At 40.4% G+C, this 25,108-nt stretch overlaps 1 protein-coding gene across 2 annotated transcripts in view; it reads left to right on the top strand.

The window, feature by feature from the left end:
- Positions 1–25,108, top strand: part of dachc (dachshund c) — a 72,018-nt gene that overhangs the window by 41,099 nt on the left and 5,811 nt on the right. The window contains exons 4-8 of one of the 2 annotated variants that reach the window (XM_017458198.3): positions 9,710–9,882; positions 10,143–10,278; positions 11,526–11,660; positions 21,881–22,026; positions 22,571–22,718. In XM_017458198.3, the coding sequence (XP_017313687.1) occupies positions 9,710–9,882; positions 10,143–10,278; positions 11,526–11,660; positions 21,881–22,026; positions 22,571–22,718 (738 nt within the window). Of the gene's footprint in view, positions 1–9,706; positions 9,883–10,142; positions 10,279–11,525; positions 11,661–21,880; positions 22,027–22,570; positions 22,719–25,108 lie in introns of both variants that reach the window. The other variant, XM_017458196.3, reaches the window with a different exon arrangement.

Raw genomic sequence — 25,108 nt, 5'->3', positions numbered from 1 at the left:
AATAATAATAATAAACTTTATTTTATAAAGCGCCTTTAAAAGCAGCCTCTGTACACAAACTAAGCAGTACACAGAAATAAAAAAGTATAAAAGTTCATAAGAATAACAACAACAACAACAACAACAATAATAATAATAATAATAACAACAATAATAATAAAATGGTATGGTACATTTACATGCTGAGGATCACAACAGATAGGTTGACATTCCTATTAGGGCTACACAATTTGTTATTTATTGTTAAGCATGGCATCATTTTGCACCATCTCAGAAACTTCTGCTCAAATGTTGGTGTTTTGATCAATCGTGTCATTAATGTGATTTTTAAAAAAAGCAATTAATTAATCTATATAATAATACGTATTATTATTAGAGACGCACCGATGCTAAATTTCTAAGTCGATACCGATAACAGATTATTCAGAGTGATATCTGCCGATACCGATAACCGATACCGACAGTTCTGCCTTTTATGCCTTCTTTTAAATTCATAATAATTAACTCCACAATTCTGAAAGAAATGCAAATAAACACTTTATTCTCTCTATTTCAACAAGTTGTTCCACAGCAACTGGTCTCTTAAACAGAAAACACATGACTCTAATTAACATGAACACATGAACTCAATTCTGAAGATTAAAGTAAGATTATTAACTTATTGAATGTTATTAATTCATATTTACAGAATCCTGTTAGTCTCACATTCACTCACCACAAACAAAAGCATTTCCACTTCATCATTAAATATCAAACTGGTAATATATAATATCAACTTTTTTATATATTAACATTAACTGGATATGAAATTTACTACCCTACAAATATATTTTTCTGTGTAATATATACTTTTTTGTCAACTCATCTTCATTTAAATCTTTCAACGGTGTACTGGCCCTTTAATTCAGCACGACCAGCTCGGCAAAAATTAATAAATAAATAAATAAAAATTTGACTCGGCGAAACTCCCGCTTCACTGCTGCTCACTTTCAGTGTAAAATTTTAGCGGTGCGCCTGATTATCGGATGTTATTATTATTATTATTAGTAGTAGTAGTAGTAGTAGTAGTAGTAATAGTAGTATTACATCATTTGGTGCAAAGATTAAAACCCTGTAGCAAATTTAGGTTCACACTTAGCAAAAAGGGTTCTGCAAAAGGTTCTTTGAATACTTAAAGGTTCTTAAACAGCTCTGTTAAAGGTTCTACATCTAGACACTCTCTCAAGGGAAAATCAATCCTGTACTGTATAATCTAGCATACTCTTCTCCGTAGACACAAAAAAAAGCTTGAATCTAGATTTGTAGATGTCATTTTTCAAGAGACCTCTGAGAAAACCCTTTCATCTGAGGCGGTCTATCGAAAACGAATACAAATGCACTTAAATACGTTTATTTTCACAAAACATCCTTTTCATAGAAGACAGACAGCATTTACCTTGTCTGTACGGCTGTGTTAATAATCTGAATATAGACTCGATCTTCTCCGCATTAGCTTGAGTAGGTCTGAGGCTGTCATAATGAATCGGAGGCACAGGAACACGCTGACCTTTAACGAAAAGGTCCGCGCCAGGAGAGCGCCTCAATGTGCAAAGACACTAATACACTGTGTGAATGGCTGGTTATAATTAGAGCAGCAGTATGTGGGAGAGTGTGTCCCTGAATAAGGGGAAATGTGTGTGTTTAGACACTTTCTAAGCAACTATTAGAACAGGAAGGACAGAGATACACTATCAGCTGGAAACTGGTGAGTGTTTCTGTGAATTTCAGGACAGAAAACTATTTTTCCTGATAGTGTAAAGCAAGCAATGCACATAAACAATATATACAATGGAGCACACTGTATAATGTATATTTATTGATTAGCGCTTGAACAAAAGTGCTTACCGACTCTTTATATACAGTACGTCACTAAAGTATATCGTTTAGTAGCAGTAGCCGGTCAGAGTATTAGGGGTGTATAGCCGGGTCAGTAAGCACATCTGTTAAAGTGCACACAATTGTAATGAGGACGCAGAGTTTTCTGTAAGTTGTGCTAATGTGCGTTTGTGTGTAAGTTTGTGTGTATGTGTGTGTGTGTGTCTGTGTGTGTCTGCAAGGTTGCACTTGGCAGATGCCCGATGCGCATTGTAAATATGAGTAATCAGGAGCAGCTGCTCAGCTACGCCGACTCTCGATGACTGTGTGTGGTAGCTTCAAAAGCGAGAGAGAGAGAGAGAGAGAGAGAGAAAGAGTGTGTGTTTGAGAGTGTGTTTGAGAGTGTGTTGCACATCCCCAAACAAACAGAACTGATACGACACAGAAGCTCTTTATCACACTTTCGCATCTTTATTTCCACCGAAATGTTTTCTAAACCTGCAATATTTCTAATCGATATCTGTGCAATTTTCTTTACAAAGTAAAAATTCAAAGAGTTTCTTTGTCTGTCAAAAAAAAAAAGCGGATGGAAAGATATCAAAATCGTACCACCGAAGACTACAGGTTCGATTTCAAAGACGACAACGTTAACGGAATACTCCGGTCATGGCCCCGCCCCTAGCTCGCGCTGTGCACTCGTCACGCCCATACACGTCCTCACTCACCTGCTGTCACCTGTTTGTGTTTAGTCATCCCTTCGTAAGAAAACTCTAAAGGAAGAAGACTCTAAAGAGGAAGATTTTATACTGTACACTGAGAACATACTGGAATGACCTTTCACTGTATTGCATTGTATTGTGTTACAGTTGAACAACTGCCCATAGACTTCCATAATTATTCAGTTTCACAAAACAGGTTTTCACAGGTTTTTGTCAGTGCAAGTGATGGTATACCATCACTTACCTGATTAATAAAACCCACTCCACTGGGGTTTATTCTCATTCACAAATCTAACTTTGGTGGTATAACTTTGGTGCATTGATTATTTTGTTATCATTTGACTAAAGCCATTTCCCCTCCTGCTTTTGATTTGATGATGTTTTTGAATGACGTGATAGGAAACTCAAAATCAGTCTATGCAGTGGTATTTGCAAAGCCACCGTGGTCCAAAATCGCATTGGCGTGTCCTAAGACCAAAAAACGAGATTTTAATCAATTAAAGTGGAGTTATTTTTATCCGCAGCCAGTTTTTAAAAGGAAATGAGAACTGATTTGATTGCATATCGCAGCAGCACATCTAACCACACCACTGATTTATTTATTTATTTATTTACCGGAAGGGGGGGGGGGGGGATGTTTTTTTTTGTGCACGTTTTCGCTTCTGGGTTACATTCCATGTCAGTGATCATCCAAAAAAAATTCTCCTTAAAATACTCAATGTTTTTGTGCCCTATTTTGTGGGTGCACTATGATCATGGAAACAGAGGCCTTTGACTCTTTAGGGTCAGCGTTTGCCTCACACCTCCGGGGTTGGGGGTTCGAATCCATCCTCCGCCCTCTATGTGCAGAGTTTGCATGTTCTCCCTGTGCTTCGGGGGTTTCCTCCGGGTACTCCGGTTTCCTCCCCCAATCTAAACACATGCGTCCCCCGCCTTGTGCCCCGAATTCCCTCGGATAGGCTCCTGGCTCCCCCAGGGACCCTGTGTAGGATAAGCAGTATGGAAAATAGATAGATAGATGCTTCTTTGCTTCCTAAACACATTCTTAAATGGGTTCTGCAACCCTCACGTCTAGGGCTCTGCACAGAATCATAAAGTGTTCCTTCGGAGGGACAAACCAACATCACTTTCAGGGTACTAGATTAAAGCTAAGTATAAAGGTTTTGTGTGTGTGTGCTTTTGTGCTACAAGTTACACTCTTAGTAAAAAATGTTCCTTATTGGTTCTTTTCTATAGTTAAGTGTTCTCACTAGGGACAAACTGAAGAATACATTAGGGTCCTAGATGTAACTTTTGTAGCGTAGAGATAAATATTTGTTCCCTGAGCTCCAACTATTATGAATGTACCCTCATTTGGTAGCACATTGATACTTCAATGAATTTGAAAGATACTCTAGGTTGCTTACAGATGCCAACAAATGATAAGAATTCTACCCTGAAAGGTTACATGATAGCACAGTTTACCAGAGTTACACAACCTCTTTTGTTATTTACTTCACTTCTGTCCATGCCCCCAAACCCCCCCACCCCACCGCGGTCGCTTCATGTACCATGATTATTTCCATAAGTCTAACTCGACATTAAACACACCAAGGCATCATTAATTGCAGCTTAGGGGGAAAAACACACAACACAGGGCTCCTGGTTTTCCATAAATCCCTGCGCTTTACTGTGGGGGACGTGGAAATGGCTCTGGTGTGCGTCCGACCACTACAAAGCCCCCGTTGCTAAACTCTCAGACTAAACACCTTCCCAACAGGCACTTACAGGCAGACACACCTTCGTCTGGGAAGTCCGTGTGTGTTTTCTAAGGTTCGTCAGGCTGGGACAGGCTTTTAGCTTCTTTTTAAGGGGTATTAGTACCGAACCTTGAGGATTTGCTCTGCTGCTTGTGTTGAATGGACATGTGGGGAGTCAGGATGATGACGGCGTGTCTGAGGGGTAGCTAATGTGCGCTTGCCGTGTTTATATTGTTCGACGCTTTAACTTTTGTGGTGCGTTGTGTTTGCTGTCTGTCTGTTTTCCTCTCCCTCATGCAGGATGGAAGTCATTAAGTTGCGATCACATCTTATCACCCGCTTACACATGCCCTAATCACCAGGTTGTCTTCTCTCTGAAGGCTTTAGATTTTCATGTGGAAGAGGTTTTGTGTTTTTTTTTTTTTGCTTTACTGGCAGGAGGAAAATGACATGTGGTGGTATTTTTATGAGAAGTCACTGGTGGCCGCATACAATCTGCTGCACCAGTTACGCCTTCACGATATCCTCCAGCGTAATGAACAATGGCATGTGAATGCACACAAAGATGTTTGCTTTCAGGCTTTGCTTCTGTTGTGAAATTGTAAAAGATCAGATCAAAACATGCAGAAAAATGAATATTGTTTCAAATGGTTTTCAATCCTAAGAAAATTCCCATTCTGGAAATTGCCACTATTCATGAATATGCATTAGTACATGAATACTTACTGAAAATGCCTAAATCCTTTAGCCAAACTAAATTGGCAACCACTTAGTTAACTGCTTATAAACTAGTTTGAATTTCTTACAAGTAAACATGCAAGTGTGTAAAATCGATGTGCACTTTATCATAACACATATCAGGGATACGGGCATATCTGAATACAAAACAACAAAGATCATAAACTAGAACATGAGTAATTATGTGAAACTACATTCAATAAAACTTTGCAACAAGACCTAGGGTGTGTCTCGATCAGCTCCCTAGATCCCTGGCTGGTGAATCAGTACATCGTGCACACGAGTTCGAGAGGCACCGGTAAGGACCTTGGTTCACTACACAATGGGACTCTGATAACTCAATTTCCGGCGACATGACTACGTACTCGCGTTGTAAAATGTCACCAAAAATAAAATTTAAAAAACGTAGAAATATTTCAGTTTTATATTATCATATAAATTTGTTAGCTTAGTCACACACATTTCTTTCTTTGGGCGGCTGTGGCTCAGGTGGTAGAGCGGGTTGTCCGCTAATCATAGGGTTGGTGGTTCGATTCCCGGCCCGCGTGACTCCACATGCCGAAGTGTCCTTGGGCAAGACACTGAACCCCAAGTTCTGATGGCAAGTTAGCGCCTTGCATGGCAGCTCTGCTACCATTGGTGTGTGAGTGTGTGTATGAATGGGTGAATGAGACACAGTGTAAAGCGCGTGTGTGTATATCAGTGTGCCATTTACCATTTCTTTCAAGGTACGTCAAGCAGGATCGTATACAAGCTAGTGGATTTAATTTTTTTAATTAAATACTTTAAATACGTAAAAGTAGTTAGACTCAAACAAACCATATATAGACCATCAAATAAAGTTAAAAATCACTAACGTTAGTAATCATTTGAGAGCTACAACTATAACAAGCTACTTAGATTTGTAGCTGGAAGTTGGCTGAGAGTTCTTCCGCCATTTTATTTCAGCTGAGAGGCTTCAGAACACACGGCGTCATTTCCAGTAAGGGATCATAGTGAGCATCGACGCGCCCTGGTTTTTGCGGTGCATTGTGGGATTTTTTTAGGGAGCGAACGCTACAGTGCACTGCAAGGATTTTTGCAATTGAGACAGCCCTTATAATGATAGAAATAGAAAAAGAAACTAAAAAGGCTAACACAAAACAGGTGAATACAATCCGGGATGAAACCAATGACAAGACAGGGGGTGGAAACAGGTCCAAAACATAAACCAAAACAAAAGCACATGGCTCTTGAGTCTCATTTTTCATCGTTACATTCTTCAAGATTCACTTAACAGTAACCCAAACAAAATTAGCTGCCTTTCTTAACCTTCTAACTCAACACACGGTTTCTTTAGTTAAAAGTTCCAAAGTACCACCTTTCCCTTTAATAATTTGCATATTGTGCCTGTTTAGTGACATCACAACATGAGCTCATTTATAACCCCGTCCCCAGATCATTTTTTTCACAGACATGCTGAGAAAATGACTTTTTTAATCGGTAAAATCTTGGGATAAATCTAGTAAATGTAATCAAAATGGAATCGTCCATTCAAGGGAAGTCTTTAGAAATCCCGTTTTGACGTTCAGGGGAAGATGTTTGGCTTTCAAACCGCCTGCGTGCTCAATAAGTGCAAATGCAAAATCTATCCACAGACCTCACAATTCATCCTGGCAGCAAGCGAATTTTATTCATTGTGCTTTATTTCCTCCTGTTTGATTTCCCTCCAGGTGTTTTTGTTGCCTCATTGTTTTGCGCGCACTGTTATTGCGACAGTTTGTGCCCAAATCAGCTCCAAGATCCCTTTTGTGTTTGGATTTAGCCAGCCGTGCGCAGCCTGGCTCCAGCCCAGCTCTGTCATTAGACTTCCTTTGTTTTCTCTCCTCGCCATTCCGTTTGTTTTGCTTCTCCCTGTCCCCCCCCCCCCCCCCCCCTCATATTCGACGCTAAATATTTATACAAATCGCAACTTCCTGTCGAAATCATTTACGCTCCCATAATAGCTCCAGCGCTGGGTTGCACAATGGGAGCCGTCGAGACGAGGGTGTCTCTGATTTCTAAACTCTCTGGGCTCTTTTGTTTTAGGTAAATAGAGATTGAAAGCTCTTCGACTAGCAATATTGGGTGCCATGTGTTGCAGAAAACGTGGCCTTCAGACATTAGAAGGCTGCGTTGTCATTCACTTTGCAGCTGTAGCTGAGACTTTGGCCCCTGGAGATGTCGGGGAGCTGTGTGTGTATGTGTGTGTGTTTGTGTGTGTGCGTGTGTGTGTGTGTGCATTTGGCCTTGTTCCAGAGGTGACTTTTTAGAAGTCGGGCGGGTTTTAGTGTTCCCCAGCCACTCAGTGCTGAGTTTGGATGTGTTCTTTCCTGTTTTTGTTGCTTTACGTATTTGAATATCGAGGAAGAAAAATCAGTAAAAACATGCCAGGGGGCGTGGCCATTCTTCACATGAGCCAACCCAATCTCAGACATTTTTTTTTACTTCTATGCTGTTCATACATACTTAATTATATATATATATATATATATATATATATATATATATATATATATATATATATATATATATATATATATATAAGTTGATGGCCAGTCCTTAAAGTGCCAACCCCACCCCCACCACCCTGAAAAGATCCTTTCCACCCCATGTCTAAAAAATCTAGCCACACCCCTGAAACAGCCTCACAAGCCCAGCAAGTGTTTACAGAGCACATTTCTTTTGTCCATTGTGGATTAAATTAACCTTTAACGTGGAGGCAGCAGTTAGTTACGGGCCAAAAAAACAAAATGAAGGAACAGCTTGCAAGTGCTTTTGGCATGTGCCGGAGATCAGCCCATCCAAATAACAGCCCCCTGAAGACAAACATGGGGCCGCGCGCACACACTTTGTCCTCTTTGATCTTGCTTTCTCGTCTGCTTGAGCAGCATGACTGATCTGCGTGTCATCTGTCTCATGAAAATCAAGTCCACCCCCCCACATCCCCACACCCGTCTTTTTCTTCATGCGCTTTCCTCTGTCTCCGAGTAAAAATGTCAGAAGGGGGGGAGTTTTGGGAGAGAGCATGTCGCCTTTTGTTTTCTCCCTCGCAAGTTTAGTCTCGGACGATGAGGAGGCACCTCTGACCTTTTGCAGAGCTTGAGCTGGTATTTCGGTTCAAAAGCAGAAAAACAGATTGCCAGGTGGCCGTGAATATGGGTGTTTGTGTATGTGTGTGTGTGTGTGTGTCTCCGTCTCGCTGTTAGCATAGACTCCACAATCCGTTACAGAGATTAGTTCAACTTCTGATGGAAAAGCACACGAGTCTTTTGAAGGAAACGAGCTAAAACGTGCTTCCTTTTTCATCCTGCGCTTTCAAAGAGATGACCAGCAGCCACAGTCGAGTGACCGAATCGAATCTCAAGCACTGGCCTGTCCAAGACTGTCCAAGAGGATCGGATTCTTCCGTTCTTGTGCTTCGCCACACACATACAGTATACTCTATACGTGAACAAGCAAAGGCACACTGAGTAATAGATACCGTATCAGCAAACTAAACAAGCAAGCATCCAGCGTTCAGAGCCGATCAGAGAAAATCAACTTTTTCCCTGCTGTTGTCACGCGGCGTGTTGCGCTCCAAATAGCATCCGCTCTAATTTATCACCGGGTGGTTATGGATGAAGACATCTGCAGCGGTTCGAGAAGGAGCTAATTGGTGTGCAGCATGGAACAGAAAACACTCGCTGCCATGCTGAGACCTAACACCACATCTTTCAGCATAAATAGATTTCATAATTAAGTTGTGTTTACCGAAAATGTTTTCTCTCTCTCTCTCTCTCTCTCTTTTTTTTTATTTTTAATGGAGGTGTAACCGCATGTTGGGATTAAAGGGCTGTTGTGGTTGTGTTTTTATACAAATCCCTGCTTATATATGCACATGTATATAGGATATGATATCCATCATATCAGTTTATAGCTACTTTCTATGGCCAGTTTATTAGGTACCATGCAGGTTACAGTTACATTTATATAAATGTTACTGTAGCTAACTTTTTTATGGGGGAAATCTCCTCAACCACCTGCATGATGCGATGGCAGCCGTAGTGCACCAGAACGCCCACCACACACCAGAGTGGAGAGGAGAGTTTCACAAGGACACTGGGGTTATACCCCTGCTCTTTACGAGAAGTGTCCTGGGATTTTTAATGACCATAGAGAGTCAGGACATCTCGTCGTTAAAGACGGTGCTGTTTTTACAGTATAGATTCCCTGTCACTGTACTTGGGCATTAGGACACACACTGACCACAGGATGAACGCCCTCTTAGTTTTCCCCAGGAGATCTCCCATCTAGGTACTGGCCAGGCTCAACCCTGCTTAGCTTCAGTGGGACACCAGGTGAGAACTGCAGGGAGATTTGACTCAGGTGCACAGCATAAGTGTACACTGCCTTCCTCATATCAGATCTGGAGATTACGTGAGCTCTTTTGAAAATATTTTTCTTTGGACTTTGCTTAGGATTTTTGTCTTGTTGCACGGTAAGATTTTTCATTTCTCCATTCAGAAAAAAACCAAGGGGTGGGCAAACGTTTGCATTCGACTCTTATCTGGTCACGTTCCGTTGAGGTCTGGGATACAGCAATGGGATTCCTATAAATAAATGTATACTGAATGTTGGTGTTGTTTATGTATTCAGCAGGTTTGGAGCTGCCATTCATGATGATGTCACACCCTCTGATTCCTGTAAGCCTGCCCCCTGCCTCGGTCACCATGGCGATGAATCAGATGAACCACCTGAGCACCATCGCCAGCATGGCCGCCACCGCTCAGGTGCAGAACGACTCGAGCCGAGTGGCCACCTCCGTCATTAAGGTTAGGACCTTAATCGTCTCAGGATCAGTTGTTACATGTTTGATTGCTTTTAACCTAAAGGTAAGAGTTAAATAAATAAAGTCTAAATGATTCAGCCCCAAACTGAAGCAGAGGATCAGCATGAATCAGATAGAGCAGGCAGAAGGCGAGAATACCCACAGCAGTAGAAGTGTGTCAGGATGATTAGAGCCCCGATTGCCTGAGCTGTGAATAAAGCTTTCTAAACTGATGACAGTGACGTGTGTATGTGTGCGTTTCAGGAGCGAGTGCGAGACAGCCCATCCCCATCTCCCTCTCTGGAGGACGGCCGAAGGTCAGGGAGTCACATATCCTCCAGGCAGAGCACCAGTGTGTCCAGTTCTCCCGCTCACACCGAGAGCTCGTCTGATCGGCCGCGTACGTCTGCACACACTCTTTTCCAGACATTGTGCAACACAAAGCGTATATGTTAAACTTACTTAGGCGCACGCTGGACTTTTATGCCTCCAGATGAAGAAATCCGACATAATTTGATCTAAAACACCTAATTCAATGTGCGAGATTTTATTACGTGTGTCAAGAATATACATTTTTCCGCTACACTACACACTAGTTCACTCACAGCACTCGGGATATGTGCTTTTATGATAATGTGGCGACTCAGGAGGACACTGCAGCCTCGCGAGTGTGCCAGGCTTTTAGCATTAGCTATAAGATGATACCATATAATCTGCTGAAAGGAAAACTTTCATTGAATCTGGATCTTACTTTAGGAGATAAAACTGCACGGGCACATGTCAAGCTTTCTGCTTTTATAATCTCGACTAATACACTAATATAGAAGTTGTATCTTGGGTAACTGATCCGAGAGTATGACCTCAAATTTGTGCAGTGCGCCTGGCTGTGCTTTAAATCCTATTTTTTTTTTATCAGATTTCAAGTGGACAACTTTAAAGCACTTATAAGACATCCTAGCCAGGTGTCTGGTTTCGTTATTGGTTTAGCGGTTGTCCACAGTAAGATTTGATTTTGAGCTTTATTCGGGTTAGATGACTAATTTATGGTCAAAGTTTGAAGGAAATTCAGAGTGATGTTCAGACTGAAGCTCGGGAAGGTCACGTTTGTGTTTTCCGTCACAAGTGCAGTTTCAGGCTCGAGTACATAGATGACGGTTTTGTCGGGTTTTGTTTGACTTTTTTCTGTCCTGAAAGTAGACAGAGAACCCAATTAAACGAATGAGACAAACATATTATACTTGGTCATTTATTTATTGAGGAAAATGATCCAATATTACATATCTGTAAGTGGTAAAAGTATGTGAACCTCTAGGATTAGCGGTTTAATTTGAAGGGGAAATTAGAGTCAATCAATGGGATGATGATCAGGTGAGTGAGCGCTCTGTTTTATTTAAAGAACAGGGATCTATCAAAGTCTGAGTCTTCACCATACATGTTTGTAGAAGCGTATCATGGCACGAACAAAGGAGATTTCTGAGTTGTCGATGCTCATCGGGCTGGAAAAGTTTACCGAACCATCTCTAAAGAGTTTGGACTCTAAACCAGTCTACTGTCAGTGAGAATCCAGTAGAGAATGTTAATATGTTGGATTTATTTCCATCAGAACATCTTCACATTTCCTGAATACTTTCACCATTTCACCCGCAGCTGTGCACCAGAATGGCCTTTCCTTGGGTCACGCTCTGTTAGGCCTGTCACCCAATGCACCCCCGGGACCAAAAGAGGGGGATCTGGCAACCCAAGATGCTGGTCATGACTCAAGGAGGACGCATGCAGAAAAGGGTGAGGTGTTTTATACTACTTCATGACATTTTGCTGAAGTAATATGATCATGAGAAAGTTCAATGAAATTAGGAATTCAACTGGGACATTCGTCTGTTATAAGCGTGCCTAATCACGTCTGGTGGTGACAAAGTCGTCTCTATTGGCATCAGTAGCTAGTCAGATGAATGCTACAGAAAGCTGTGGCTAGGAACTTGAAAAATTCTACAATGGTTATATAATCCATCCATTTTCTGTACCGCTTATCCTACTGGGTCGCAGGGAACCGGGAGCCTATCCCAGGGAGCATGGGTACAAGGACGGGGTACATCCTGGACAGGGTGCCAACCCATCGCAGAGCACACACACATTCACATTCACACACCCATTCATACACTATGGACACTTTGGACATGTCAATCAGCCTACCATGCAGGTCTTTGGACAGGGGGAGAGACCCCTGAAGCACGGGGAGAACATGCAAACTCCGCACACACAGGACCGAGGCAGGAATCGAACCCTCGACCCTGGAGGTGTGAGGCGAGCATGCTAAACACTAAGCCAATGTGCGCCCTGGTTATATAATGTATTTGTGTATTTGTGCAATGCATTCTGGGTATTTTAGTAACTCGACATTGAGATGTAAATTCTGCCAAAACGTTCTGCGTTACAGAATATGACAATATTATTTATAACATATACAATCCTGTTACAGTGTGTTCCTGGGAGAATCGTGTTGGGGAGTGCAAATGTTTACGCACCCCTTAGGACACAATGACAAATAAATGTAATTTTAAAAGGAAAAACAAAACATTTAGATGTTTGTGTGTTAGTTTTCCCAGAAGGAGCAAAAAAGAATCTTACTGATATTAATTAAAAAATGTACGTCTCTCTTTGTAAATTTCATCAAAAACATTTTGTCCATCGTTACTCTTCCAAATGGCATATTCTCTTCACATCAGGTCTGAAACTAAAAACATAAAGGAAAAACTGTGACTTCTTCCCTGTTTCTCTTCAAAAAAAAAAAAATTCTCTGTAGATGTTTCTCTGTATTGCAAGACACACCCACATTTCATTTATGGATATTTTCTTTATTTGTAGACAAAGTGTATAAAGATTAAGCCCATTAAGTAAAACTAAGGGGGTGTAAACATTTGCATTCAATTACACAAAACACAGTAACGACCGTAAAGTTGATCGAGAGCCACAATTGTGCGCTTGAGCCTCACATGCTTATCTATATTCTTCTCCTGATTATTCTGGCATTGTCTGTAGCGCACCACAGCAGCAGTATGAAGAGCAGACCTGTGAACGATCCCCTGATGTGCTTTAATGTAAATTAAAATTCAGTGTGTTTTCTCTGCGCTCATGCATGGGGTCTCGGAACGCGTGTTCCGAGAACAAAGAAAATCAATGCGCTCGTTCACATTTCTATGAAAATAATCCATTAGGGTGGGAAAGAGAAGGCAGCGGGGCTAAATTAGTTAGCGATTTGCGAAGCGTGAATTAATGAACAAGCTTTTTTTTTCTCGCCCCTCCACCTCCTCCTCTTTCCTCCTCCTTTTTCCCCAGCTCTCCTGGAGGTGTAATTTTCTGTAATAACCTCCCAGAACCCTTGTTTGGTTTCTGCATTTGAAGGCTTTCATTAGCTTAATGAGGACTTTTGCAAGGGCGAGTAGTCAGCACAAATTTCTCATCGCGCCACGATACCTCCGGATCAGCTACGCTGCTGTGTGTGTTCGCAGTGGCAGTGGGCCGGACGGACTTGTGAGTTTATGAGTTCGAAAGAACCTCTTAAGGTTTGCTACGTGTGAGTTGAGAAATGGCCGAGATGGTGTGCGAGATGTTCGAACGGCAATATCATTTAGCGGAGGCGGCGCTAAAAGAGGAGCGCTAATAAAAGTCACGGCGGAGTAAGGTGTAAACGATGATGAGCCGGGCCGCAGTGCATTAGATTAATGAGAACCAGCATTGCTCTCTCTGTCTCACTCTCTCTCTCTCTCTCTCTCTCTCTCTGAGTGAGATGAACGCTCTGTGATAAACAGACACTCGTCAAGCATGACCGGCTGACGAGCTGAAGCAGGTAATTGAGAAGCTGTTTCATTTGTAACCAATATCCACGATCTGCTCATCATACCTAGACCCAGCGCTCTAGAAGAGCCGAGGTGTAACGAGCTGTAGCGAATAACGACAGCAAATATTAGCGCGTAATTTGTTTTGATCACAAATAATTTGCATGTCTGCGCCATAAACGTCTGACCGAATGCAGCACACATAGACGTCTTGTACATCCGTACACTCGTAGGAAAATAAGGGTTTTTCAAACATTCTTTAGATAGCGAAGCGTTCTTAGATTTCAAAATGGTACGACTGCGCTGGTACAAACCTGTTGCAGGGGTCTACGTAGAACCTTTAATGGTTTCCCCAACAGGACAAAGAATGTAGGATGTAAAAAGTTCATCTTCATTCTGGTTTCCAATGGGTCAAAGACCCAACTTGTATGAAAAGTGACGTAGGTTAACTTTAGGATTGGGGTGAGGTTGTACCTTAATGTATTCCATCGGTTTGTTGTTGTTTGTTTTTGAACACATTCTTGGAAATAAACTTTTTCCCATTGGTCTGTAGTGTGTTATTTTGGCCATGGTTCGGGTTTTAGCAAGGTTTGTAAATGCAAGTTCATTTTCCTGAATTGAAATTAAGTTCACATCTCAGAACGCCTGGGATTCCTGTTCTTGGTTGACGTGAATGGAACCATTTGGTCTTCTACTCTTGTGGTCCATCTAACTCAAGGTTTAACATGTTCTGAGATGCTTTTCAACTCAACACGTTTGTAAAGAGTGGTTATTGGAGTTGCTGTGTATGCACAATAGCTTTTACATTCAGAGTTTGTCTTCTGCACTACAATATAAAGGATGCTGTTTAAAGGTCAATGCAGCCAGAGCAGTTCTCTTGTTGCTTGATTTGCTATTGGTCGTAGATGCAAATTCACCTGCCAAAGTTACCCAGGTTAAACTTGGATTCTCAATTCTGTCCAATTCCAGTGGATCAATGGATCACCGGTCCAATGTTTTAAGTATTCACCACCACTTGGTGTACGGATGTCCAGATTGAATCCCAAGAAAGCACGCTTCAGCACTAGGGATCAGGTAAAAATTGCCCCATACAGCAGTGAAGCCATTGCCCATTGGGTACTCGTTTCTGCCCACAGGTCCCATGCTTTTAAAAGCACCATCCCTTAAAAATTAGGGTTGTTTTATAGAAGAAAAGCGTACCTGTTTTTACCATTCAGCAGCTATTGCAGAGCAGGCAGGACCTCTTTGTCATTGCTTTCAAATGAATCTTCAGGGGGCAGAAGTGAAAGTGTCAAGATCAGAAATCAAGGCGTCTTCGCCAAAGACGACTAGCCTCAAAGACGTCGTCCCTCGCGCTCCTCGGTCTGCTCACTCTCTTTCGCTCTAATGCTGACTGCGGCGGACTTCAGCACAAGAAAGTTCATTACCCTGAGGAATCTGAGCAAAGACACAAAGCGAGCGAGGAAACGACCTTGGTTTGAAGAGGACTGCTTATGATCAAACAGCCTTCCAGTTTGTGTTGCTAGAAAGAAAAAAAGAAAAAAAAAACCCTATGAAGAGATGCATCAGCTAAGCTAACTCAGCACTGATTGTCCCTGTGGGGGCACCGTAGTTCAGCGGCACGGCGTGAGGTTTTCTCCTGCTGAGTGCTCCAGCGGCCCACGCCGGCATTCCGCTAATCACATTCCTCCAGATGCCTGGCTTTTTTAGCCAGGAGAGCGGGAAGGGGGGAAGAGAGAGATGGATGAGGGAGCACGAGATGGATTGTTTTTCATCTTTGAAACACCTTGGATGTGACAGCGGGCTTCACTCTCTTGCCAAGATGGAGAGATCGGATAAAGATGCTTTGGTCAGCTAAGTGGGGGGAGGGGGAAGTGGGGATGGTGGTGGTGGGGGGTGGGGGTGGGGGTGGGGTGTGGGGGGGGGGCGTAAATCTAATCAGCCTTTATCACATAGCGGGCAGAAGGTGAGATTTTTGAGCACCTGCTCGTTTAAATGGATCCTGTATGGCATTATACGCACTTGAAAACGTACTGCGGCCAAAAAGCTACACCGAGAATTTTGAACATGGTTTTTAAAGTGAAGGACGTCCAAGAATAGATGGCGATAAAGTGGGTGTGCGGTGGAATGAAGAACGAGTAAGTGACTGATACTTGAGCCGATAAAGTCAGATATGAATGGACAAATGGACAGGGAAACTGACATAGCCAGAGAAATAGACACGGACAGCTAAATCCACTCTAAAGGGAGAAGCGAGAGAAAGTGAGATGTGCAGTTAAATCCGGTCCAGAGTTTCATTAACTGACTTCCATTAAATATTTCCTGTCACCCGCAGCCCACCCCTGTAAAAATAGCCTGTGCTCTTTATAATCACCACTCAAACAGTCCAACACAGAAGAAGATAAGTGGAATATTTTTAAGCACGGAACGTCTCAATGCAATTAAAAGTGCTCACATACTGCGCCATGCCTAATATCCCGTATGTCAAAACTGCTGCTTCGACAAAACTGTGTTGAAAGTGACTTATTCGACAAAAACTTAAATCTGACATGTTTAAAGAGGAGGACACATGGATATGTGCATATGGAAGCAGTCCTGTGGCTACACTGGTGTTGCAGATAATCCTGTCAGAAAGTTGAATTAATGAAACACATTTCTAGAACTATAGTCATGTATCCTCACCGTCCTTTTTATTAGGAACACTCGCAAGCCTGCACATCTCAGAAAGCACGACCCGCTGCATCCTGGGATTCCCGTTCTTGGTAGATAGTGTTCTACTGTTGTAGTCCATATACCTCGAGTTAACATGTTCTGAGATGCTTTTCTACTCAACAAGGTGGTCAAGAGTGATTATTTGACTTACCATAGCCGTCCTGTCAGCTCGAAGAAGTCTGGCCATTTTACACCGGCCTCTTTAAGTACACAAACCAGCCCGTTTTGCATTAACACCCATGCCACGGTCACAGTCACTTCGATGACATTTTTTCCTCATTCTGATGTTTGATGTAAACATTAACTGAAGCTCTTGACCTGTATGTGCATGAGTGTATGCACTGCGCTGCTGCCACATGATTGGGTGATCGGACAACTGCATGAATGAGCAGGCGTTCCTAATAATAAAGTAATAGTATGAGTGTATATTTATAGTGCGTACAAATATATTAATAGGTAGCTTTATATATGATTACATGTAGACCTGCTGATTGAGGCTTGGGCTGTAATCTAGCATCCTGAATTCACGACTAGTTTCTCCACCTTAATTTGTCGGTCATTTCAGCTGTCAGTATCTGATATCACTAGTAAAACATTAGACCGCAATCAGGCATTTATCCAAATAATGAGAATAAAGTAGCCATTGTTCGTAAATAGGGGATTTAAGAGCCACCAAGTATTTGTAAGAAGACCTCTGAAGGTATGATGGGATTAGGATAATGAGTAACACTGTGTCAATAACATTTGTGCTAAATGAATAGCAAGCGCTTGTTAAACTGAAGAATGTAAGTCAGTTATTCAGTGACAGAAGTATCATACTGTACATGGGTACATGGGTAGTGATGGGTAGATAGCAACCAAACCATTGTCTTTTCGCCTCACTAAATTCATACCAAATGCACCTTTTCTTTCTTTCTTTTTTTTAAATTCTGTAAACATTTTCTCTCCAGATTTTATCCATTTCTATTGGTGTTATGCTTCTTGATATATATTTTTTTTATTGCTGTACAAGTTATTTTGTTGTAGTTAAAAGAACTTCTGCCTCTGATAGATTTTGTTTTCTTCTGCCATTTTGCTCTCATTTCACTCTCTGACAGCTTTACCTTTTATGGAGTTTTGTGGGTGTCGCTAAATGCAAACGAGCTGTAGCGTGAACACGCCTTGCACTTTACAGGTGATTCGTCAACTTGCGCGTGTGAGTACGAAGAAAATCGGAGTAAATGTTTGTAAACCTGGCACAAATGTTTAGTTTGGCCTACAGAAACACTGACTAAAAACAACTCTGCTAAGACGATCTCAAAACTGCGTTTAAAGCGGTTCCCACACGTTAGCATCGCCATATGGTTGTACAGTAGTCCATGCATTAGTCACATTTGTGCCTTCGCAGTTTATGATTAGCATAACAGTGAAACACAACATGTCGCTAGGGTCTGTTCTGTCCTAAACATACGGTATAACAGCATTATTTATGCACATGGTTTGAGTGGCCGGGCCATACGGGCAGACAGAGTTATGGAAATAAAGCAGCTGTGTTTTTGAACAGAAAGTCACCTTCCCCCCTCCCTAACAACACTTTTTATTAGCCTGCACAAAGTCGGTTATTACAGCTATGCGCACACAGGACCTCGATAAAGAGAGCCTGTGTGCTGTGCAGCATTTTTAAAAGTATGATGTTGGAAGTTTTTTTTTTTTTTTTTTTTTTTTTTTTTACAGCAGTGTTGATAAATGTGCTGTGCAATCCACAGGGCTGTAAAAGAAGCACTCAACAGCTTTGAAAGCATGCAGCTACAGAACAGCAGGCATGTTATTGAGATCACTGTCATCCCATGACTTATTGTCATGGTGCTTTGATAGATCCATTATGCCATGTTTGTTATAATGACATTCTTGTGAGCTTTGTGATAATATTATTGGTTTAATAACGTTTAGGCATTATCAAGATTGAGCAAAACAGAAATCAGTCTGTGAACGCACCACGCACATGCACAGGTATGAGGCCATATTAAATATCGGCATGCTGTATAATTAGTTACATTTGCTAAACATCAGAGAGAAGCACAATACTACGACGGATTCCTTCTCGCTACAGACCCGTAATAACTGTTGCCCCTGGTTAACCTGCTTCATACCATAAGGCCTCATACATTAGCAGGCCCTTTGAAGTGACTGAAGTCAAGATCAAGGCTTCGGCCTGATCAAAAACAACTCATGCGCGCTGCGGTGTGTGTCCGCCTCGTCTGCTGCTTTAAGTGCAGGTCTCAGATCAGCGCTGCTGTAATTATCAAGCATCCAAAACTTTACGACTGATGCAGGCATAAAGTGTGCTGCAGAAGCATTTTCAAGTCACTGAAAACTTTTTGAAACCTAGAAATGAATATATAAATGTATAAATATATTAATATACAAAATACACTGAATAATATAGTGGTTTAAAAAAAATTATTAGGCAATAAAAAAGCTACCTTGTTTATACTTTTACACGAAATCCATAAATCTTTGAATATGCAAAACATATATTTATTTATTTATTTATTTATTTATTTATTTATTGTCCTAGCTCTGCACACCCACTCCTTTTGAATAGGAATTTCACACAAAACTCTTATTTAAAATTTTTTAAGTATTATTTGAGTAATATTAGAAAATATTACAAATATTAGAAAATAAAACTATTTTTATTTTGTAATGACCGCTCGCCAGCATTTCGTTTCTCTGTTTCATTTGTGTTAGACCAAAAAAAAATTAAATAAATAAATTACACTCATGGTTCTTAAATTGGAGAACACTTGGCGCACAACTCATTCCATTGCTACAAAGTAATAGTCATAAAGGTTTTCTCCTGAATATTTGGATATTTGAAAACACTCACTCATCCCTACCGTCCTCTTGGTAAACCCATGCAGCATTGTCCTAATTTGCATATTGAAATCTGATTGGCTTCTATATTTTATGACATATTAACACGCGTATGTTAGATTTTTGAGATAGACAGCTGTATTGGGGAACATTCAGTACTAGCTACATGTTTTAAATATTTATATATATATATATATATATATATATATATATATATTTTATTTTTTTTATTTTTTTTACTGATGTAACTCAAAATTATGGAAGTAGAATAATCAGTCTGTTCCTTTTTTTTCTTCTTTTTTTTCCTTCAAAATTATTGCGAATTTGAGATTTCAGGTCTTTCATAAAGATTTTCCAATCAGATCTCTACACACTACATCGTGCTTCTTCAAAGAACATCGCAAACCAGTCTTCCCAGTCTGACAAGTTTGCTCCCACAAGTGAACTCCTCCAAAGAGATTTAGTCATTAAAACATGTTTTTACCATTTAAGAGTGAGCCGGAGAGCTCTGTTCAATGGTCTTTACTTGAAAACTGTAGTATTTTGGTGGTTATCCTGTTTCAGAATTGTTCGTAGAACCTTCAGGTCCATCAGCAGCAGGCGTATTGCAGCCGTTCTAACAGAGACACTATGGTCCAAGTCATATTAGGACCAGATTTGAGATGACTCTGCGCAGAAGTGATGGAAATTTACAGTGTGGAGGCCAGAGGTGGAGAGAACATGCTGACTCTCAGCAAACGATCGAGCTGACATTTATTCAGGCCGAGTGACACGGACCGCATTAGAAACACAAAGTAGCTTTGATGTGCTGTAGCGACCTTGGACTGTTATTAGACCTGTCTGGCACTCGGCCATAAAGACGCACGTCTGAAATGCTCAGCTCTGCATATATAAACTTGCTGTTTCAGAGGAGAAAGTGTTTGTAGGTAAGTAACACTCGGCTTGTTTGTGGCTCTGGGTTCATCTACAACTAACCTGCGATTACTGGTTTGTGGTGTAACCCGAGTTCTGCATTACTGCATCAGTTTCATGGACTGGATTCACTTGCATAGGTGCGTTTGGTCTCCCAAAGGAACAAATCTTAAATATCTTACCCTGATGAAGCCCAGTGGATATAGTGGACAGCTAGAACCCTTAACCATCCAAAAAAAAAAAAAAATCTCAAGGAACCCCCTTTTCAAAGGGTGTATTTCATTGGCATATAATAATATACATTAACATTTAAGTAACATGTATTATCGGTTTATTACTTGTCAGAAGTGTTTATGAGAATGACTTTCAGAACTTTTACCAGCCTGAAGATTCTTAGCTGTTTGAAAGCCGTCATGAAGCGGACAGATTGACGCAAGAGCAGGCTTGGAAATACTCGATCTGCAACCAGTTACTCAAACGGTATACGTATGACATTACTCAAGACGGGCAGATAACTTCACAAAGTGACACTGAGTATTTAAAACCAGTAGTGTGATTGCAAACAGGCTAGTGTCATAAGCAATCAAGTGACTGTGAGCAGGCATAGGAGCTCGACAAGAGGTCATGTGATGAGGTCATGGACTGAGGATCATAGGGTTTGTTTGCAACTGGATGTAACACTGTCCTTGAACCTCTGTGCGAGGCTCTCTGAGTTTCCCAGCAGTGTTGGGCAGTTTTACTTTTAAAAATGGAGTTAACAAAGCCACGAGTTAAGGTACGTTCCCACACAAAGCGATTTTATTGCTACAAGTCTCCAGTAGGCGTTCCTATGGTTGCCATAGTAACATTTATCAGTGTGTAGCACAACTAGCATTCTACTTTTGACAACAAACCAGTTTTCTTGCCACTTAAAATGAAACATTCTGGAGGGAGAGCGTTTGTGTATAAAATTCACCAGTTTATATATCGTATCATATATACATCATATCTTACGAATGCCTGTAGCCAGCGCTCGTCGAAAATGAATGGCCTCGGGTCGCTTTGTCGCTGTGAGTCACTGTGTGTGTGAATGTACCTTAATTTGTAGTTAAAAATGTAATTATCTGAACTACATGACTAACATAGGTTAACCACACTGGTGCTTGTTTATTCTTTATTAGAATCTTCTGCTAATTTACGAATAGTAATAAAAACCAAGGTGGCTTGGTTTGAGCCAGTAGTTTTTTCCAAATATAATAAACAAAACTGCGGCTAATTTTACCCACGTTTGGAAACTGACTCTATAAGAAAACGCTTTGTTGCCTTTAGTAAAAATGTAAGAATACCTTTAACCAAACGTCAAGGAATATGTAACCTAAGGAATCAAAAATGAAGAATGTTAAAAGCAGTATATGATTTAAAATATAACATAAGACCAATGAAGCAATCAAATTTTTGATTATCAATAATAAGAATTCTTCTACTACTTAAATGCCTATATCATTTATAAAAAGGATCAGTAATATAACTTTACATAAGGTTCATTGATCTAACATCTTCATGTTCGTCTCGTCACAGCCAAAGCTCGCACTAAATCCCAACCCCTTCACTCCTCGTCAGTCACTCTCCGAGACTTCGTTCTCAGCTATAGCTTTAAACTGTTATAATGAACGTGTTATATAATGAAAGAGGTTTTCATTCTCGTTACAGAAGAGAACGTACTGTGCACGCCTACATCTCGCGAGACCTACGAGAGGGTTTCTCACGCCATCCCCACGCTTCCTCCAGGCTTCCCCGCGCCGCTGCTCTTTCCTGAGGGCCTGTCTTCCATAGAAACACTCCTCACTAACATCCAGGTACATCCTGTTCCCAGAAGACACACGGATGAGGCGCTGCTTAGAAAAGCATGTAAAAATGTCTTTGACGTTATTGTTGATAGTTTATCGTTTAGGTCTGATCGGCTCGAAAATGAGAGTTTTACATTCTGTTCATTACATTCAGTTCATTTGATATTTCTGGAATAAATAAACTGCACTGGAACAATGAAATGAATTGAATAATTATAAATAATTATAATTAAACTCTAGCATGAATATGGATTTTTTTTTTTTAACTCTAGAGAATATTAATCCATTATTCAATACATACATAATAAAAAATGATGCGTATGTTGTTTTGGTTTGGAAACAAATTAAAACATTAAATAAATAAATTTTTAAGAGCTTTTTTCTTTACAGAAAAATAATGCATTTGTAAATGATAAATTAAATGTTAATTATTATTATTATTATTATTATTATAAATGCATGAAATAAATGAATTCATATTTATTTATTTATTTAGCTAAAAGTTCAAAAAAGTTAACCTTTATGCTGTGTGTGTGTATGTGTGTGTGTTCAGGGTCTGCTGAAGGTGGCTTTAGATAACGCCCGGGCGCAGGAGAAGCAGGTGCAGCTGGAGAAGACGGAGCTGAAGATGGAGCTTTATCGGGAGAGGGAACTACGCGAGACACTGGAGAGACAGCTCTGCGTGGAGCAGAAAAACCGAGGTCATTACTCTACCCAAAATCTGATCTGGGATCAGGTTAAACTTGTCCTGGCGTTAGGAAATTTGGCGTGAACTTAGCTATGAAATCAAATAAGATCGTTTTGTGTGTTTGTTTATTTTTTAATGAGAGCAGGTTGGTTTAAACATGACATACAGTGAGACAGATTAACTGATCTCAGACCTGGGTTAAGTAACAGTCCTTAGATTCTTAGCTGGTTCTCTCTTGAACAATTCTGCATTATGTTTAAATAATTGTGTGATACATATCGATCCAACAACTTGATTAAAGTGTGAGGAAATCATACTCGGCTTTCTATGCAGCTAGACAGCTACGGCAAGATTGAAAAGGAAATAAAACTGTTTCCATGTTGTTTGGTGAAATATATTTATGATTTTAAAAGTCGAAGTGTCAAAGTGTGTTATAATCTGAAAAAAAACATTTTGGCCAAAGCCCAGATTCATGTTTTTTGGGGTTTTTTTGGTTTTCCAGAAATCAGCCCACAATGATTATCTTTACATGCACATCAAATTCTGTTTACGGTCTATATTCAGGTTGCAGCCATATTCCGAATGCTATGTTTATATGCGTGCAGGCCTCTGAATATTCCTGTATACATGGTTGTTGTAAGTACAGTATGCCTAAGTTGCCATTCCTAGTCTACAGCTAAGCATCTGTAAGCACCTACAATTCTTTGCAGACTGAGCGTATATCTCCTTTCAGTAGATTTTCTGAATAAAGTGTTCACATGCAACACATTTCAGATTAAAACAGGCATATCCCAGGGGTAGGAATCTGGGGAATCAGAATATCGTCTTAATCTGAATCGGGAAATCGGATTGCGGTGTGAACATGACTCGATACTAATTAGAATATTACCAAATTCCAGTTAATATCAGAATAATAATGTGCGAATAAATGTAGTCAGTGACCTCATTTTTTGACCAAATTTTTATTTGAAATACGTTAACACTACCAGTAATTTTTTGATATATAAATAGATATGTGAGGACTGTTAAATTACATCCTAGCCACTAAAAACAAACTAGAACATAGTACCACATTCAAATGTGTGGTTTTTTTTTTTGTTCGTTTTTTTAATCTGTAAATATTCCGAACATTTGACTATTATTGAACAGTGAAATTTGTCTTGACATCCCTAATAGAAATAAAAGGATACCCTGATCCCACATCAGTAGTCTTACCGTAAAGACTGTGGAGCCATGTGAAGTATATTGTGATTAAAGAGGAGACACGTACTTCGAGTTACTTATAGAGGGCACAATTCAAGCACGTAGCTCATTAGTTAAGAGTCCAACAGCGTCTCTTTGGGATTTGAACTTACAACCTCGCGATCACTGGTTTAGAACCTTAACCACTGAGCTATCAATCCTGAAAGCGTGATTAACTATAGCAGCAGTTATTAACCTTTTTGCGAGTGCGACCCGCTTCTAAGAATGGCGATAAATCAATGCGAACGGGCAAGTTTTTTTTCGACGCCATGTCACTCGGTTCTCGGTATTTGGCGTGCACGGATATCCAAAAATCCAGTGGCTTCTCTGTGAACCTCTGTGTAAAATCGTCTCAAATAAAAGTTTTCCCGCGACCCCCCTGCTACCGTTTTGCGACCCCCAGGTTAAGACCCGCTGAACTGCAGTGTACTGTATAAAGTATTTCTCTCACTCTAGCGGAGATAAAGTCGATGTTGAAGTTTCTTTTATTATAACAGGTTTTACATCCAGCAGCTGTTAGAAGATCAGCTTAGTCATTTTTTTTTTTTTTTGTAAAGGAGAAGTCAAAAGACCTTTAGAACAAATGATTTGATATTTGTACGGATAAACGCCTTACATCTGTTTAGCAAAACAAGCTTATTAGCAAATCCACGATATGTTAACATCGCCCTTACAAATACTTAGCAAATGTCAAAATCGCTCAGATCCGTACGCTTGCCCATTCTTCCATCTTCCAACACATCAAATTTGACAACCGACTGTTCACCTGATGTATCCCGCCCCTTGACAGGTGCCATTGTAACAAGATAATCAATGCTACTCTCTTCACCTGTCATTGCGTTTAATGTTACTAACATTAAACATACTATCTTTTTAGAAAAAAGATAAATGAACAGTACAGCCAAAGAGAAGTTTGGTGTTGAAAGTTTGCTTCGTGAGCTACTAAGCAAATCTATCTAACAAGTAATGGATGTTTTTAGCTACCATCATTATCATATCATCAGACAAACTCATTTGTACATTAAAAAAAAAAAAAAACAGCTTTATACTTTAAACTTAAATTTATACAGACGTACGTGATTTATACATACAGTTATACATAAAAAGAAAGCAGATCAAATATACATATACAAATCTCTTTTCATCTGATCCGCTTTGAAC

Source organism: Ictalurus punctatus, chromosome 26 (assembly GCF_001660625.3).
Source record: "Ictalurus punctatus breed USDA103 chromosome 26, Coco_2.0, whole genome shotgun sequence".
Taxonomy (NCBI): domain Eukaryota; kingdom Metazoa; phylum Chordata; class Actinopteri; order Siluriformes; family Ictaluridae; genus Ictalurus; species Ictalurus punctatus.
Note: the sequence above shows the minus strand (reverse complement) of the source record. Positions and strands in the feature narration are given on the sequence as shown.